This window comes from Meles meles, chromosome 9 (genome assembly GCF_922984935.1).
Source record: "Meles meles chromosome 9, mMelMel3.1 paternal haplotype, whole genome shotgun sequence".
Taxonomy (NCBI): domain Eukaryota; kingdom Metazoa; phylum Chordata; class Mammalia; order Carnivora; family Mustelidae; genus Meles; species Meles meles.
Genome location: NC_060074.1, coordinates 67407243 through 67426851, shown reverse-complemented (window position 1 = coordinate 67426851; position 19609 = coordinate 67407243). Strand labels below are relative to the sequence as shown.

The window sequence follows — 19609 nt, the reverse complement described above, 5'->3', positions numbered from 1 at the left end:
CTTCTTGCTTTCTCTATGTAAGATCCTCCCCTTCAACCTGTCCAAGTTTGCCCCATCCTTTAAGAACTTATCTTCTTCCCCTCAAACCATTAACTTCTCTCTCCCATAGAGAAAATACTAAAGTTGACAGAACATTCCCTGACTTTGCTGGAACAATAAGACAGTTTTCCCTGTAGCCTGTAGGTCTCATTTCTTTGTATTTAGTTCTCAAAACTAAACAAGTCTTTCCAGCTGGGGCACCCAGGGCTGTCTGGAATACTGCAGAACCCTTACAGAAAGCTGGAAACTTTATGTAATATCTGGAAGTACTTGGCATTGCATTTGGTAGGTTAGGAAGAGGAAGCAAAATCTCTTTACTGATCTCTGTCTCTTAGTGTCTTATAACTTCTGTTTGATTGCAGTCTTAATCATGGCAGAGATGCTGTCCAGTTGGGGTAACACTTCTTAATATCTTCTGTTATTTGCAATTGCCATAATCTGCTCACTTGTCTCTCTGGCTCCTGCCTTGCCCAGCTTCAATCCATTCTCTCTACACTGCAATCAGAATGACCTTCCTGGAGCACATGCCTACTTAAAAACCTTTAGTGTCTTCTGAGTGCCTAAGAAACAAGTCCAAGCTCCCTGGCCCATCATGACCTGGCCCCTGTCTGCCTTGGTTCTCCCACCCCTTGTTCCATGCCAAGCTCCAGCAAAGCCAACACTAAGTGTTCACCAAATTCCTTAAGCTCTCTCCAGCCTCCGTGCCTTTGCCTTTTGCTCATTGCTCATTATTCCCCTCTACCTAGAATAATCTCCTTCTTCAACTCTTCTATTTGTTCTTCAGGATGCTTCAAGGATCATCTTCCTACCAGTTCCAGGGGTCTTTTCCTCCCAGGTATTCTGGGAAATATCCCAGGATCATTTTATCCAGGTACTTTTCATGTTGAACTGTCCTCATCTGATTCTTGTCCGTTTCACACACTCGCCTATAAGTTCTTTATCAGGAACTGTATCTGATTTGCCTTTGTAGTCCCTCTGTTCAGCAGACAGCCTGACACATACATGCACACATACAGATGTCTCTTGAATAAATAAATGAATAAAATATATTTTAAACGAGATAGAAATTGATGTTTTTAACATTCAGTAGCTCAGTACTGTTTATTTTTCTGATGTTCTATGATAAATAGAGATGAATTTATACAATTTAAGGCTAAGCAGTAGGTAGTCTTTAACAGAAATGAAGGACTCTGAATTAAACATACAGAAGTATGCTACTTCTACCACAGATAACCCTGTGAGGGTTAACTCTTTATCAAGAGAGATTATTTTTTTTTTCATTTTGTATATTTTATTTTCATTTTATTTATTTTTTTCAGTGTAACAGTATTCATTCTTTTTGCACAACACCCAGTGCTCCATGCAAAACGTGCCCTCCCCATTACCCACCACCTGTTCCCCCAACCTCCCACCCCTGACCCTTCAAAACCCTCAGGTTGCCCCAACCTCCCACCCTTGACCCTTCAAAACCCTCAGGTTGTTTTTCAGAGTCCATAGTCTCTTATGGTTCGCCTCCCCTCCCCAATGTCCATAGCCCGCTCCCCCTCTCCCAATCCCACCTCCCCCCAGCAACCCCCAGTTTGTTTTGTGAGATTAAGAGTCATTTATGGTTTGTCTCCCTCCCAATCCCATCTTGTTTCATTTACTCTTCTCCTATCCCCCTACCCCCCCATGTTGCTTCTCCATGTCCTCATATCAGGGAGATCATATGATAGTTGTCTTTCTCTGATTGACTTATTTCACTAAGCATGATACGCTCTAGTTCCATCCACGTCGTCGCAAATGGCATGATTTCATTTCTTTTGATGGTTGCATAGTATTCCATTGTGTATATATACCACATCTTCTTTATCCATTCATCTGTTGATGGACATCTAGGTTCTTTCCATAGTCTGGCTATTGTAGACATTACTGCTATAAACATTCGGGTACACGTGCCCCTTCGGATCACTATGTTTGTATCTTTAGGGTAAATACCCAGTAGTGCAATTGCTGGGTCATAGGGTAGTTCTATTTTCAACATTTTGAGGAACCTCCATGCTGTTTTCCAGAGTGGTTGCACCAGCTTGCATTCCCACCAACAGTGGAGGAGGGTTCCCCTTTCTCCACATCCTCGCCAGCATCTGTCATTTCCTGACTTGTTAATTTTAGCCATTCTGACTGGTGTGAGGTGATATCTCATTGTGGTTTTGATTTGTATTTCCCTGATGCCGAGTGATGTGGAGCACTTTTTCATGTGTCTGTTGGCCATCTGGATGTCTTCTTTGCAGAAATGTCTGTTCATGTCCTCTGCCCATTTCTTGATTGGATTGTTTGTTCTTTGGGTGTTGAGTTTGCTAAGTTCCTTATAGATTTTGGATACTAGACCTTTATCTGATATGTCGTTTGCAAATATCTTCTCCCATTCTGTCAGTTGTCTTTTGGTTTTGTTAACTGTTTCCTTTGCTGTGCAAAAGCTTTTGATCTTGATGAAATCCCAATAGTTCATTTTTGCCCTTGCTTCCCTTGCCTTTGCCGTTGTTCCTAGGAAGATGTTGCTACGGCTGAGGTCGAAGAGGTTGCTGCCTGCATTCTCCTCAAGGATTTTGATGGATTCCTTTCTCACATTGAGGTCCTTCATCCATTTGGAGTCTATTTTCGTGTGTGGTGTAAGGAAGTGGTCCAATTTCATTTTTCTGCATGTGGCTGTCCAATTTTCCCAGCACCATTTATTGAAGAGGCTGTCATTTTTCCATTGGACATTCTTTCCTGCTTTGTCGAAGATTAGTTGACCATAGAGTTGAGGGTCGATTTCTGGGCTCTCTATTCTGTTCCACTGATCTATGTGTCTGTTTTTGTGCCAGTACCATGCTGTCTTGATGATGACAGCTTTGTAATAGAGCTTGAAGTCCGGAATTGTGATGCCACCAACTTTGGCTTTGTTCTTCAATATTCCTTTGGCTATTCGAGGTCTTTTCTGGTTCCATATAAATTTTAGGATTATTTGTTCCATTTCTTTGAAAAAAATGGATGGTATTTTGATAGGGATTGCATTAATGTGTAGATTGCTTTAGGTAGCATAGACATTTTCACAATATTTATTCTTCCAATCCAGGAGCATGGAACATTTTTCCATTTTTTTGTGTCTTCCTCAATTTCTTTCATGAGTACTTTATAATTTTCTGTGTATAGATTCTTAGTCTCTTTGGTTAGGTTTATTCCTAGGTATCTTATAGTTTTGGGTACAATTGTAAATGGGATTGACTCCTTAATTTCTCTTTCTTCAGTCTTGTTGTTGGTGTACAGAAATGCAACTGATTTCTGTGCATTGATTTTATATCCTGACACTTTACTGAATTCCTAAACAAGTTCTAGCAGTTTTGGAGTGGAGTCTTTTGGGTTTTCCACATATAGTATCATATCATCTGCGAAGAGTGATAGTTTGACTTCTTCTTTGCCAATTTGGATGCCTTTAATTTCTTTTTGTTGTCTGATTGCTGAGGCTAGGACTTCTAGTACTATGTTGAATAGCAGTGGTGATAATGGACATCCCTGCCGTGTTCCTGACCTTAACGGAAAAGCTTTCAGTTTTTCTCCATTGAGAATGATATTTGCGGTGGGTTTTTCATAGATGGCTTTGATAATATTGAGGTATGTGCCCTCTATCCCCACACTTTGAAGAGTTTTGATCAGGAAGGGATGCTGTACTTTGTCAAATGCTTTTTCAGCATCTATTGAGAGTATCATATGGTTCTTGTTCTTTCTTTTATTAATGTGTTCTATCACATTGATTGATTTGCGGATGTTGAACCAACCCTGCAGCCCTGGAATAAATCCCACTTGATCGTGGTGAATAATTCTTTTAATGTACTGTTGAATCCTATTGGCTAGTATTTTGGCGAGAATTTTTGCATCTGTGTTCATCAAGGATATTGGTCTGTAGTTCTCTTTTTTGGTGGGATCCTTGTCTGGTTTTGGGATCAAGGTGATGCTGGCCTCATAAAATGAGTTTGGAAGTTTTCCTTCCGTTTCTATTTTTTGGAACAGTTTCAGGAGAATAGGAATTAGTTCTTCTTTAAATGTTTGGTAGAATTCCCCTGGGAAGCTGTCTGGCCCTGGGCTTTTGTTTGTTTGGAGATTTTTGATGACTGTTTCAATCTCCTTACTGGTTATGGGCCTGTTCAGGTTTTCTATTTCTTCCTGATTCAGTTGTGGTAGTTTATATGTCTCTAGGAATGCATCCATTTCTTCCAGATTGTCCAATTTGTTGGCGTAGAGTTGCTCATAGTATGTTCTTATAATTGTCTGTATTTCTTTGGTGTTAGTTGTGATCTCTCCTCTTTCATTCATGATTTTATTGATTTGGGTCCTTTCTCTTTTCTTTTTGATGAGTCTGGCCAGGGGTTTATCAATCTTATTGATTCTTTCAAAGAACCAGCTCCTAGTTTCATTGATTTTTTCTATTGTTTTTTTGGTTTCTATTTCATTGATTTCTGCTCTGATCTTTATGATTTCTCTTCTCCTGCTGGGTTTAGGGTTTCTTTCTTGTTCTTTCTCCAGCTCCTTTACGCGTAGGGTTAGGTTGTGTACTTGAGACCTTTCTTGTTTCTTGATAAAGGCTTGTACTGCTATATATTTTCCTCTCAGGACTGCCTTTGCTGTGTCCCACAGATTTTGAACTGTTGTGTTTTCATTATCATTTGTTTCCATGAATTTTTTCAATTCTTCTTTAATTTCCTGGTTAACCCATTCATTCTTTAGAAGGATGCTGTTTAGTCTCCATGTATTTGGGTTCCTTCCAGCTTTCCTCTTGTGATTGAGTTCTAGCTTCAGAGCATTGTGGTCTGAAAATATGCAGGGAATAATCCTAATCTTTTGATACCGGTTGAGACCTGATTTGTGACCCAGGATGTGATCTATTCTGGAGAAGGTTCCATGTGCACTAGAGAAGAATGTGTATTCTGTTGCTTTGGGATGAAATGTTCTGAATATATCTGTGATGTCCATCTGGTCCAGTGTGTCATTTAAGGCCTTTATTTCCTTGTTGATCTTTTGCTTGGATGATCTGTCCATTTCAGTGAGGGGAGTGTTCAAGTCCCCTACTATTATTGTATTATTATTAATGTGTTTCTTTGATTTTGTTATTAATTGGTTGATATAGTTGGCTGCTCCCACGTTAGGGGCATAGATATTTAAAATTGTTAGATCTTCTTGTTGGACAGACCCTTTGAGTAGGATATAGTGTCCTTCCTCATCTCTTATTATAGTCTTTGGCTTAAAATCTAATTGATCTGATATAAGGATTGCCACCCCAGCTTTCTTCTGATGCCCATTAGCATGGTAAATTGTTTTCCACCCCCTCACTTTAAATCTGGAGGTGTCTTCGCGTCTAAAATGAGTTTCTTGTAGGCAACATACTGATGGGTTTTGTTTTTTTATCCATTCTGATACCCTGTGTCTTTTGATTGGGGCATTTAGCCCATTAACATTCAGGGTAACTATTGAGAGATATGAATTTAGTGCCATTATTAGCCTGTAAGGTGACTGTTACTGTATATTGTCTCTGTACCTTTCTGATCTACTACTTTTAGGCTCTCTCTTTGCTTAGAGGACCCCTTTCAATATTTCCTGGAGAGCTGGTTTGGTGTTTGCAAATTCTTTCAGTTTTTGTTTGTCCTGGAAGCTTTTGATCTCTCCTTCTATTTTCAATGATAGCCTAGCTGGATAGAGTATTCTTGGCTGCATGTTTTTCTCGTTGAGTGCTCTGAATATATCATGCCAGCTCTTTCTGGCCTGCCAGGTCTCTGTGGATAAGTCTGCCGCCAATCTAATATTTTTACCATTGTATGTTACAGACTTCTTTTCTCGGGCTGCTTTCAGGATTTTCTCTTTGTCACTAAGACTTGTAAATTTTACTATTAGGTGACGGGGTGTGGACCTATTCTTGTTGACTTTGAGGGGGGTTCTCTGCATCTCCTGGATTTTGATGCTTGTTCCCTTTGCCATATTAGGGAAATTCTCTCCAATGATTCTCTCCAATAGACCTTCTGCTCCCCTCTCTGTTTCTTCTTCTTCTGGAATCCCAATTATTCTAATGTTGTTTCGTCTTATGGTGTCACTTATCTCTCGAATTCTCCCCTCATGGTCCAGTAGCTGTTTGTCCCTCTTTTGCTCGGCTTCCTTATTCTCTGTCATTTGGTCTTCTATATCACTAATTCTTTCTTCTGCCTCATTTATCCTAGCAGTGAGAGCCTCCATTTTTGATTGCACCTCATTAATAGCTTTTTTGATTTCAACTTGGTTAGATTTTAGTTCTTTAATTTCTCCAGAAAGGGCTTTAATATCTCCAGAGAGGGTTTCTCTAATATCTTCCATGCCTTTTTCGAGCCCGGCTAGAATGTTCAGAATCGTCATTCTGAACTCTTGATCTGACATATTACCCATGTCTGTGTTGATTAGGTCCCTAGCCTTTGGTACTGTCTCTTGTTCTTTTGTTTGTGGTGATTTTTTCCGCCTTGTCATTTTGTCCAGATAAGAGAATATGAAGGAGCAAATAAACTACTAAAAGGGTGGCAAAGACCCCGGAAAAATGCGCTGTAACCAAATCAGAAGAGACCCCAAATTGTGGGGGGGAGAAAGGGGATAAAAACAGCTTCTGAAAAAAAAGAAAAAAAAAAAAAAGAAAGAAAAAAATTTAAAAAATAAAACAAATAAAAAATATAAAAAAGAAAGAAAAAATATATAAATTTAGATGAACTAGTCAAAAAATGTTAAAAAAGAGAAGGGTAAAAGTTTAAAAAAAATTTAGCAGAAGAAGAAAAAAGAAAAAAAAATTGAAAAAAGAAAAAAAAATTGAAGTAGCCGCAAGACTAAAGAATCATGGGGAGAAAGCCATGAGTTCCGTGCTTTGCTTTCTCCTCCTCTGGAATTGCTCTGCTGTCTTAGGAATTGAATCTGCTTTCCTTGATAGATGAACTTCGTCCTGGCTGGATATTTTGTTGATCTTCTGGGGGAGGGGCCTGTTGTAGTGACTCTCAAGTGTCTTTGCCCGAGGCGGGATTGCACAGCCCTTACCAGCGGCCGGACTAAGTAATCGGCTCGGGTTCGCTTTTGGGAGCTTCTGTTCCCTGAACGCTTTCCGTAGAGTTCCGGAGGACGGGAATGAAAATGGCGGCCTCCCAGTCTCCAGCCCGGAGGAGCCGAGAGCCTGGGGCCCCACTCCTCAGTGCGCCCCCAGAGGACAGCACCCAATCACTCCCGTATCCCCAGCCTCTAGCCGCGCTCCGAGCTCACCCAGCCCGCGACCAGTTCAAGGTAACCCCGAGCTGAGAGTTCAGTCCTCGGCTCTGTCTCTGAAGCTGGCTTCTCCGTTCTAAAACCTGCGAGCTCTCCGACACTCCGACACCCCCGATCCTTCTGTGACCCTGCGGGGCCTGGGGCCACGCTGGCCCCGCGTGGGCTTCACCCCGGTTTAGCCCCTGGAGCAATGTCCCTCAGTGGAACAGACTTTTAAAAGTCCTGATTTTGTGCTCCGTTCCTCCGCCGCTTGCCGGGAGCCGGCCCCTCCCCCCGCGGTCTATCTTCCCGTCGTTTTAGATTCACTTCTCCGCCAGTCCTACCTTTCAGAAAGTGGTTGATTTTCTGTTTCTAGAGTTGCTGTTCTTCTTCTCTTTGCTCTCCCGTTGGATTTGTAGGTGTTTGCAATGTTTAGATAAGCTATCGAGCTGATCTCCTGCTACCTGATGTAGTCTCAGGCTGCTACTTCTCCGCCATCTTGACTCCTCAAGAGAGATTATTTTTTTATCTATGGACTCACTTGACCCTCAAAAGAACCGCCACGTTAAAGATGATGAAACCTCTGAACAGACCAATGTAACAACCTGTCCCTGAGTTGCTAAGCTGGGGGTTAACCCTGGCAGGCCAGTGGCTTCAACCACCACACCACGCTGCCTGCCAGGCGATGGTAATTGTACAAAGAAGTGGTAGGTGGGCATCTGCCTCACTCATCTATGTACTTGCCTCAAATCTTCTTTCTTTGCCCCACCTTCTCTTGCAAACACACAACTTCAGATATACTCAGTCACCAGCATCAAATGATATTGGAGAGCTTTTCTGGGTGGGCTTAAAAAACACCTATGTAGCCAACCCCTTGCCAGTTGCTATAAGGACGTAACAACGTGGGGCAGGTGGCAGATTAACTGTCAGTTACAGGTACTGTGTTTCCTTTAGAATTAATTTTCCTACCTCTTAAGGAGAGGGCTGTTTAAAGTTTTGATTCTTATTTGTGAGGTTGTGGGTTTGTTATTTATTTACTTATTTAGTAATCTCTACACCCAAAGTAGTCTCTAACTCATCACCCCAAGATCAAGAGTTGCGCAACGCTCCACTTACCAAGCCAGCCAGGCACCAATGGTTTTGAGTATGTGTGTGTGTGTGTGTGTGTGTGTTTAATGACTTTGAAAGAAACACAAACCCTGAGTGAAACTGAAGATTGCAAAGCCCCTGTAAGAAGCCTTTGCCACCAAATAAGGCTTCTGATCACAAAGAAGTTTAAAGATAAAGGAAATGAGAGAAACTGGGTGAGACTGGAGTCTGATTTTTAATGCTAAAAGAAGGAACATCTTTAAAAAGAGAATATACATCTGGATAGGCAAAATCAGGCAAATGTGAAAAAATGGATAACTTGCAACCTAAGTCTTAGAAATTGTTCTGCCGCAGACTTCAGAACATAGAGAAAAGGAGGAGAAGACTGATTCAACTTAGAGCATTTAAATGCTGGGTCTGTTTTTTGGCTTGGCCTGTTTGATTTGATTTCATCTTCATTTGTGGTGCTAGTGCTGTCTGTCCTGGGGGAGTGGTGTGTGGTTTTGGGACAGTGGCTGGTGTGCAGGAAGAAAAACAGGGGAAGAAAAGGGATTTTAGTTCCCTGGGGCTTAAACACAAGTTTAAGAGTGTTCTTCAAAAAGGTACCAAGTTACAAGAATTTCTCTACCCTATGGGCAAGCCATAGAAACACAAATGAGAGGGGAAAGGGGGAAAGAGTAGGAAAAAATTTGTTTTGAGCTATCTGAAAGGAAACTTGGTGGTGGTAAAGAAAATCGGTAAGATATAGTCACCTTGAAACTATGCCTCCATCTCCAAGAGTTCCCATGCTTTTTTGATTTGTAAACAGTGTTCCGCAGAATACAAGAATATTTCCTTGTGACTAGTGATATTTTATTTTATCTCCAGTCCTTCAAATGTTCCTTTAATAATAATGGATTAGAGCTTATCTGCATCCTGTCCAGTTTTATAAAACTGAATAATTGCTAAGCTGGGAAGCAAGTTTATTTGCATTAAAAAAAAATTTTTTTAAAGAGAAATTCTGCCACCCTCTGGACAGATACCAAAGATCTATTTCTTAGAGACTGCCACAAAATACCATTTTAAGAAACTGAAAACATTTATTTCTTTAAATCTGCCCTTTAGAAAAATGGGGTAGGGAGGGAGAAACACAGTTTTTTTGGATAGCACAGATACCGGCCTGTGTTGGGTTGCGTGGATCATTTAAAAATACTAAATTGCCTCTAAGGAATTTTTAACTAAATAGGGTCTCAGAGCACATTAGAGAAAAATCCTCTGTGTTTCATTTGTAATCTTTCCAAAATCACGTTACAGCTTACATTTCTGTTTTTTAATCAGCAACGGCTATGTAAAGATTTCTCACACGAACTCAGCCGTGGCTGTTTTCATACAGCTACCTTTATTGGTTTGAAAAAATTCCAACATTTATTAAATATAAATATAGATGCATGTTGGTTTTTAACTAGAACATGAGGGCAGAGTGGGATTTCAGTCACAGTTGAGAGATACTAGCCATAAGAGCACAAACAGACAGCTTGTTTCTAAAGCTCTTCTGATCTCACCCACTGAGTATGGAGTACTTAATGTCATGTAAATGAAACTCTCAAAAATGCAGGGATGTGATAACTATCAGCACTAATGTTGAGCAAATCAAAACACATGACATGCCATTTTTACAAATAACCAGAGAGAACAAGTAGGAAGACGCCATCTACCATACCTGGTTTTAACAACAGGGTTTAGATGCTTCTGGTCTTGGAGGACCTTGGCCAGCTGTTTTTGCAGAAATAAAACCTTCCCGTGGGCTCCTTTAATAAATGGGTGGTCGAGGAGATGTGTGACAGAAGGCCGCCTTTCAAAATCCTTAATAAGACACCTGTTTGCAAAAACAAACAAACAATCCAAAGTACAATTTTAGATACCTGGTCCCCCTGCCAATATGAGAGAGACGAGGCAAAAAAGCTCCTTTATAAAACTTGATCACTAACCTGACACAGCTCTTTCTTTATTCATATGTATCAGAGGGTAAAAAAAAATAATAATTCTCTGCTGGTCGAATTAATTACATCAGACATCTATTTTAGTTTGGGTTAAGTCCATGCTGAAAACAGTAAATTTTTGCCATCAACTGAATGTGAAGTACTCAAAACACTGAAAAAAAAGACTGATCAGACTGAATTTTCTTTCTGAACTTTCACTACAGAAAAATGTTTACAACGGAGTCAAGTTGGTAAGTTTATATATCTTAGAAACATATAAAAATATATGATGTCACTCAAATAAAATCTTAATAGATGAAATGTCCACTATTTGATGGTAGGGAAAATGCATTCAGGAGTTTGCAAGGAAAGAAACTAATCATGAAACTGTCACAGAGAAACTCCAACACCTTGATTTCTAATGTTTTCTGAAGCAGAAAAACCTCAGAACAGGAAGTGACTACAATATAATTCAGATGAACTGGAATGGAATTATGCAAACAGGGAACAAAAAGACCATTGAAAATGGTAAAAATTGGGTTGCATTTAAATTCCTCGGTGGTTAATTGGTTAAAACCACAGTGGTGTAACCACTTTCCATTTCAGATTCAAATGCCCTTTTCAAAGAAAACAATGATTTAGTATATTTTGCTGTATGCCCTATGTTACCCAAGATGATTCTGATACAAGGAAATTTCTAGTGAAATTGAATCTGATGAATACCCCTCCAATTACCATTGCATTTCCATTCTGAGTAGCTGCCCTTGATAGGAGAAAGAAATTTCAACAACTGCCCTTTTATGCTATCAGCCTTTAGCTCATTTTGGAAGCTTAGGATAAATACTAAATGCCATTCTGCCCACTCTGAAACAAACGTTTCCAGTTTCCCCAACAGTATATACCAGCAGATATACCAGATATACCAGCAACATCTAAAACACAACATATTTTAAATAAAGAAATGCACTCACAAATGGTTTTATAAAAAAAACGTCACCTTGATCATCTTCTCAAACATTTAAGCAGAGTTCTTAAAACAATCCTTAACTGTTGGATTTACAAAATGGCTTTAACCTTTGCAGTTTAAATTTCAAACCACTTTCATATCCCTCACCTCCTAGTCCTGAAGGTAAATTTCCCAGTCAGTCAGTTTTAGAATGGATGCAAGGGATTTCCTATCTATTGGAACTGGAGATTTCAGTTAGAAAAGGCAAAAGAACCTAGATTATCTCCATTCTGCTGCCTGCATGACTATAAATACCACCTCTGCCTGGCCATGGGAAGAAATCAGTCATATGACTTTTATGGGTTCAGGGGACTTTGGTATAATCTATTATTTTTCCCACCAAAAATAAAAGAAATAAGTGCACACTCTTAAAAAAATACTATGTTCTTGCCTGGGTGGCTCAGTTGGTTGGGAGTCTGCCTTCAGCTTGGCTCATGATCCCAGAGTCTTGGGATCAAACCCCGTGTGACTGGCTCCCTGCTTGAAGGGGAGTCTGCTTCTCCTTCTCCCACTCCCCCTGCTTGTGTTCCCTCTGTCTGTGTCTCTCTCTGTCAAATAAGTAAATAAAATCTTTTAAAAAATGCTATGTTCATGTCTTTATATTAGCAGTTTTCCCCGGACTCCATGTATATTCATCTGTACATGTGTATATGACTACCAAAGGAAAATAAACGTGGTTTCCCTAAGCACCTGGAAAATAAGGAACCTCCTGGTAGTTTTATGTTAAGTTGTACAGGTGTAGTGGCCCTGTCCTTCTAGCTGGAGGGATGGTAGGTGAAGACCTCTAAAATGCAAAACAGTCTGTGTCCTGAGAGTTCCTACTGCAGACAGATGCACATGGTGACTTCACATGCCGCCTACAGCCCTGGAGGGCATGCACTGGACGGAAGTCCAGGAATCAAGCCTGCCCAGTGATCTGGGGCAGGTAACACTACATCTTTCTTGCCTTGAGCAGAAGAACTAGAGCAGCCCTCAACTGCCTGCTGTCTAGTGCCAACACTTCAAATGAGCAAACTCAGGTCCAATACTGAGAGTGGGAGCCATGCAGAGCATGTGAATGAGAAATTGGGATGGAACTGCCTCTACTTTCCTCCACAGGTTAGAGGCCTTGGGAGACATTCCAGGTGAGGCCTAGAAATAAGGTCCTTCTGGTACTTCAATAACTAAAGCTCTTTGGATAGGGTTTGACAGAGGCCAAGAAACCCAGAGGGCAGTTTTGTGAAAATAGGTCTCTACTAGAGTCTGGGGATGTAATTAAAGGTATTGTATCTTGCTTCATAATTTCAGCATCCAGTTGCGGGGAGAAAGGCTGCCAGTAAGGTTGCTGGGTCATCTGGTATTTTGAAGAGCAATTCACTCTATATCACAGAGGGAGTAAGAAATGGCAACTAAATCATGAAGTGAGATAATCAGACAGAAAAGAAACTAACAAGTGAATCTACTATCTCTTGAAGATCCCCAAAATGAAGATGGTAGATATTCTACTCTGTGGAAGTAATGTTCAAAAGGATTTGTTAATTCTCTCAGTAAGACCTGAGTGGGCTGAATGTCATATCATTGGATCAGCAAAACTGAAAATGAATGTATATGGGAAGAATGCTAACAGAGTTGTGACATATCCAGCTGCACTGGAGGATTTTTAGGAGAAGGACATAAAGACCTTGAGGGTATAGCCTTATTCTAAAACACTCCTGCATACTTTTCTCTCATGGGGAGCAAACAGCCAGACTGAAAAGGAACTACTGTTTTACTGATAGAGGACAATACTACCTTAGGAACAGATATGGCTGAAAGTCACACATTACTAGGTCATTGGAATCATCTATCATTTCATTCTTTCGGCAAACATTTATTACACAGCCATAATTAGCCAAAATTATTTAATTCATAAAGAATCAAGACCGTTTTCCTCAAGGATCTACAATCTAATTGGAAAGATGGACGCAAAAGAGGAACACAGGAAACAGCAAAAGCCAGTCTTTGCTTCTATAATCAGAATAAGAAATAATCACACAAAAGTACAGGGTTTTGAGCTAAGGGACTGCAATTTTCTATTCTAACCCCCTTTTTCACGAGGTGAGGAAGTTCAGATCAAGTCCTGCAGAGATGAGGACACTTCTCTGATTCCCATGGGAGACCTTTCCTCCTCTGCACTATACTGTTTAAAATAGCACAGATGCAACAGCACAGAACAGTAGGTGGGGCGGGGAGCGTCAGTCAGGGAGTCAGTGGGGAGGTGAGAAGTGAAGTTGGCTTGAGAGGATGTTTTTGGGACTAAACGGAACTCAGTTGTTGAAGAGGTAGAAGACATTTCAAAGTTGGTAAACTGGATGGGTGAGGCAAGAAGCCAGACTGGGCAAGCTGTGTAGCCAGGAACTCAGAAGGCCACCAGAACATCCCCCTCTGCCCCCTAAGCTGACTCCTTTAAAAGCTAACAATAATTCTTTGCTTTAGTCCCTTTTCCAAATGTAACTAGAGTATGTTCTTTATTGCTTAAGACTCCAAACCCATACTGTTTACGTTTTTCAGCTTGTCATTTTTGTCTTATTCCCCTTCCAGGCAGGGATTTAGTGGATTAAGATAGAACCAACTACTGGGGTCCATAAGAACACCTGACAGCCTCCATGTCCTTCATGAAAACATGGTAGAATCCTCCAACTTGACTTGGAGAACAAACATTGAAAACTAAGGAGTTATAATATGCTTATTCATTTCAGGATTGCTTTTTAAACCAGGAACGGCAAATTCAAGATGCAGAATATTTTCTCCCAGCCAGGGACTGAGCAGTTTTTATAAACAAATGCACAGACTTTTGACCTCTGAATAGGAAAGAGGGTCCAGCCAGTGTGAGGTGAATTGGATGAAACACTACATACGTAACACATTTCACTGAAAAATGAAACTAGTGTTCTGGTCAAAAAGGTCTGAGAAACATTGGTGATTGTCTAAACAAGTTAAGTCTGGAGTTTTATAATGTACATGTGCATATTAAATGTTCTTAGAACTTCTGGGGTAAAGAAAATAGCTTGATCTTTCCAAACTGACTTGTCCACTAACTATTATTTGCATCCAAATGACATCCTTTGAAAGGCTGTTGTGAAAAATCAGTACTAGACCCTCACAATGGGTGGCAGAGTCCTCATCTCAGTTGACAGAGGGGAAATACACAAAGTCTCTGATTGTCAACAGCACATTTGAGACACCTATAGGCTGCTGTTTCTGTAGAAGTCAGTATCTCAAGCTGAGGAAATACATTTCCCAAGTTCAGTTCTTTCCAGAGTCCTTAACCCTGGGAAAAAACTAAACAAGGACTAGATTTAGGGATACTACTTTTTTCCAAAGTCTTAAATAATTCTTTTACTCCTAGATGGTTTTTAATAATTTTTAAAAATCTGGATTTAGGTGTAGTTATCTCTGTGCTAAAAGACAGAACAAAACAAATAAATAAAAAATTTTAAACTACCAAGGTGCCTGGGTGGCTCAGTGGGTTAAAGCCTCTGCCTTCAGCTCAGGTCATGATCTTAGGGCCCTGGGATCGAACCCCACATTGGGCTCTCTCTGCTCAGCAGGGAGCCTGCTTCCCCCCTTCTCTCTGCCTGCCTCTCTGCCTACTTGTGATCTCTCTCTGTCAAATAAATAAATAAAATCTTTAAAAAAAATTTAACTACCGTAAGATATATTTCCTGGATTTATAAGTTCATAGTGGGTGGTCTGAATAGGAAAGAAAAGTCCACCAGAGGGAAAAGGAAGCAAATTCCAGTCTTGAAGGAAACCAACCCATTACCTAATTTGAAATTCTAGTACCTTCCATCATACTTTCTTGGCTGAAGATTAATTCTCAGAATTCATTAGTGTCACCACATTAAACACAGGTTGCTGCAACCATTTGCTGGGATCTCCCAGCCCAGCCTCTGCCTGAGACAGGCCAAAAGGAGACGTTTCCTAGCAAGAAACAAGGTCGGGCTCATGCATTGCACTCCAGAGCCCGCGCAGCCAGTGTTCTTTCCATTCCCGAACGATAACACTGTCAAGACACAGCTGCCTTGCTGTTGCAAACTGCCATTTCATAACCAAAAAATCAGATGCCTGCAAGAGGAAGCTATTTATCAAGAGTCCCAGGCAGATGTTTAAATGAGTAAAACCCACTTGATAAAGAGCAGCTGAAAAATCAAAAACTAAAAATACTGGTGAACTGGTTGAGAAAAGCAGAAGTGTAAAGCAATCTTATTCCATGCAAAACTAGATCAGAACTTGGGATTTATGTCTCTTCGCATTTCTTTTTTAATATTCTGTTATGCTTTCTGCTGTTTTCTTGCAGTTTTCAATTGTGAAATGTCTGCATTGGTACAGAATATCTAAACATTTTTGATCTAAGCAAACGTTTGCTTGCCCCGTGATACATCTTGCTGCCCTGTGGTTCCTATCATCCTCAGACAGAAGCCTGAGTGACAAAGAGGCCTCTGCATCAAAAGGAGAAAATCCTCTAGGGGATATACTAATTATAGGTTAAATATTGGAGCCTGTGGTGCTCTGTCTTGGAAGGAAATTTCCATTCTGGAAGACAGGACTATGACAAACACAGGCATTCTCCCAAGATGATTAATGCCTCCAAAGAAGGCAGGCTAAGAAACTTGACGATGCATATGTTATTTCAGTGAAACATCACCTCTCCATTTGGTGGAATATTTAACTGCCTTTCAATTTTCATGAAGTTGACAAATACGACACGTGTTGTGTTTTAAAGTCATGCTGGCAAGACTGGAATGGCATGTTAACTTCACAGCTGGGGTGAGAAAGTGGGCTCCTAACCTGAAACAGATAAGTGGGAACCAGAATTGCCTTCACTTTAGTCAGTGAGGGAGGTCTGTGGTTATTAATCAGAGAGAAACAGTTTTTGCTAAAAGGAAAAAAGCCCTGAGAAGGTAGGACAGAGGGTTTTAGAACAGGAAGCTAAGTCTGCTTTTGAGATGGGCTAACAGGTGCAGATTTTGTGTGGCAAAGTCAGAGAGAGACAACAGGCTACAGGACAATAGGGCAGCTGCCACCTTGCTAGAGATACCAGGGCAAGGAGAACCCAGATGCAGGCTTAGAAAGTCAACAAGTCAGCCCAAGCTTCCAGTAAAGTGAGCAGCACCATATGTCCAGGGTGAGCTCAGGGGAACCCAGGAAGGAAATAGAAGAGGGAAAACAACTGCATTTCCTGGAACCTGATGCTGGAGACAGAGAAGAAACAACTTTTCTCACCCAGAGAGAGCTCAAAGGTGAAGAAGGCAACCAGAGAAAAAACACAGGATGGGTGGAAGCCAAAAGACAGAATCCTCAAGTACTGCTTGTCTGGGGCACTAGCTGGGAGTCACAGCTGGAAGGGATGGGGGGAGACAATACATATTATGGACAATGGGAAGAATTAGTGGCAGAGGAGGAAAAAGGAGTAAAAGTACCAAGCAAAGAGGTGAAGTAAGGAGAAAGGCCAAGTGGAACCAGGCCAAAGGCAAAGATCAAGTCTAGATGGAGTTCAGCGCACACAAAGTCTGTCCACAAGAAGCCAGTGGAATAGGTGACAGGGGAAGTGGTGGTTTTATGATAGTTGTTACTGACATTCCTACTGTTTAATCTGTGCTTCTGAAGTATCATATGGCAGCTGCAGAAAACCAAGATGAATATGACCTCCCCTGGACATGCCATAGCCAAGAAAGGTCTTGATACTTGTGTCCTACAACCAAGGCAGTCATAAGAACTGTAACCAGTGGCCCCAAGTCAACACCTTCTTGTTCTGGTTTTGTTTCATTCTTCCTTGGTTGTGAAAAGCACATTGTAATTAAATATTTTTCCAGGCAACTGTAGCCATATAGTTCAGTCAGGTTGTCTCCAAAAAAATGAACTGCTACATCATTGCACAGCTCAGTGACTTGCTTATTGGACTGTTAATCTGTTCAAATCCCACCCTCTGCTTCAAAGCGTTGGGAAAGTCATCTCCAGGTGATGGGAATCCTGGGATGGCTCGCACTCTCAGGTTGCAGAGCTGCCAGTCTCAAGGGTTTGGGTCTTCGCTGCTCCTGCAAGTGCTACTGAGTCTCCCCTCTAGCAGCCACACCACTGCCTTTGGGGCCTCTATAATGGGCTGAGGTTGACTGTGGGTCAGCCCAAGACTGAGCCAGTAAACCAGGCACTGGCCTTCGTTTCTTTGAAAGGTCTCCCCTTCAGGTGAAAATTAAAGAAATATTTGCCTGAAGCACTCCAGGAAGATGAGGAGTAATCCAAGAGGGAAGTGAGGGCTGAATTCAGAAGGAAGTGATTATGGAACATGTGAGTGAGTCAGGACAAAATAATCTAGGTATTGGCAAGTCCATTTAAAAAGATAGTAATCTTGGGCGCCTGGGTGGCTCAGTGGGTTAAGCTGCTGCCTTCGGCTCAGGTCATGATCTCAGGGTCCTGGGATCGAGTCCCACATCGGGCTCTCTGCTCAGCAGAGAGCCTGCTTCTCTTCCTCTCTCTCTACCTGCCTCTCTTGTGATTTCTCTCTGTCAAATAAATAAATAAAATCTAAAAAAAATAAAAATTATAAAATAAAAAGTAATCTTTATGTTAATTATTATCATAATATACATTCATGTAGCATATGATATAGTTATATATTAAATATTACCAGTCTTAAATATTTAAAGTAATATGTTGATTTATTTAAATAATGATGCCCTTAACCTCCAAACCCATGATTCTCTCAAGCATGGCTAATGTACTCACTCATTTAGAAAAAATATTTGGTACGTAGTGTTGGGGTGGTAACATATAGAGGTTAAAAGCCAGACACTGAGGGACACCTGGGTGGCTCAGTGGTGTAAGCCTCTGCCTTCAGCTCAGGTCATGATCTCAGGGTCCTGGGATCGAGCCCCACATCAGGCTCTCTGCTCAGTGGGGAGCCTGTTTCTCCCTCTCTCTCTGCCTGCCTCTCTGCCTGGCCTGCTTGTGACCTCTCTCTCTCTCTCTGTCAAATAAATAAATAAAAAATACTAAAAAAAAAAAAAAAAAGCCAGACATTGAAGTCAAACTTAACTCTACTTCTTATGGATATGTGTTGATAGGCAAGTTAATCAAATTCGCTGAGCCTCAGTGTCTTCATCTGTAAAACAGTAATAATGTCATCATGGGGAGTAAATGAGATAATCCATGTACAGTGCCTGGTACAGTGAGCATTCAGTAAGTGCCAGCCATACAGGCCAGCCACTGGGGTGCTGGGGATATGCTAAGTCAATCCATTGGGGGAAGTCAGCCATGGCCCAATTCCAAGCAGCATGAGTGCTATAAAAATAAATGTTTACGTGCAATGGCTCCTTGAGTAGACTTGAATAATACTGTGTCCATAAATTAGCTACTTTTTCTCAATGCAATTCCCACCACTGCAGACAAAACTCCTGTCTGATAGATGTCCTAATCAGAACTTAGAAAGTTCTGGGGGAAGAGGGGACTCTGAGGGTCTGACAATTCAGCAAAAGCAAAGAACTCTGGCATTTTCAAGTTCAATCCCTTGGGCACTCCTGTTTTTGAATGTCTGACTACTTCCTTTGATTCAAAAATCAGTTACCACTTTGATAAACAGTCATGGTCTTCTTCATAGTCCAGGCTTAAAGTGCTGGGAGATATATGAATTGTAATCCTTCCCTTGATCCTATTTGCTACCCTGCCCAGAATTAAATCCCTAATTCCCATTTGTATGTATTTTTTCCCTACTAGGGGAAGCAATGGACAGTACCCAACCACCCCCTATGAGAAATAAACAACCAGTTCTATACTATAGTGAGTGACTATCACAAGTTCAGGACTACCTAGGACTGGGGTGGAAGCTAGGAGAGTGCAAAACAAACAAAAGATATTATATGTTTCTATAAGAAACATATCTTTCAGGGTAACATCAAACTCACATACATGAAATATTTAGTGAACCAGGTGGAACTGAACTCACTGATTCATTCACACTTACTAGGTATTTACTGTGAATGGCGCTCTACCAAGTGCTTGTGGGGGAAAGATGCCTAGAGTGAGATGCTAGTTTTTATGGAATTTGTAAACAAGTAGTAAAATAGATATGAACATAAATAATAATAAAGGCTGAGATGGATAAGCACTAGAGTAGCTCAGACAAAGTAAACAACTCTAGGCAGAAGAACAGGTGTTTCATGTGAGAAGTGAATCTTGGTTCTTAAAAGTGAAAGGCATACTGACAGAAGACTAGGAGAGGGGCATTCCCAGTGGAAGGTACAGTAGG

At 40.9% G+C, this 19609-nt stretch overlaps 1 protein-coding gene across 1 annotated transcript in view; it reads right to left on the bottom strand.

Annotated features, from left to right (window-relative positions):
* MYO3B (myosin IIIB) overlaps nucleotides 1–19609 on the bottom strand; it is a 406310-nt gene that overhangs the window by 231304 nt on the left and 155397 nt on the right. The window contains exon 10 of the mRNA XM_046018212.1: nucleotides 10082–10237. Coding sequence (XP_045874168.1) covers nucleotides 10082–10237 — 156 coding nt within the window. The remainder of the gene's footprint in view (nucleotides 1–10081; nucleotides 10238–19609) is intronic.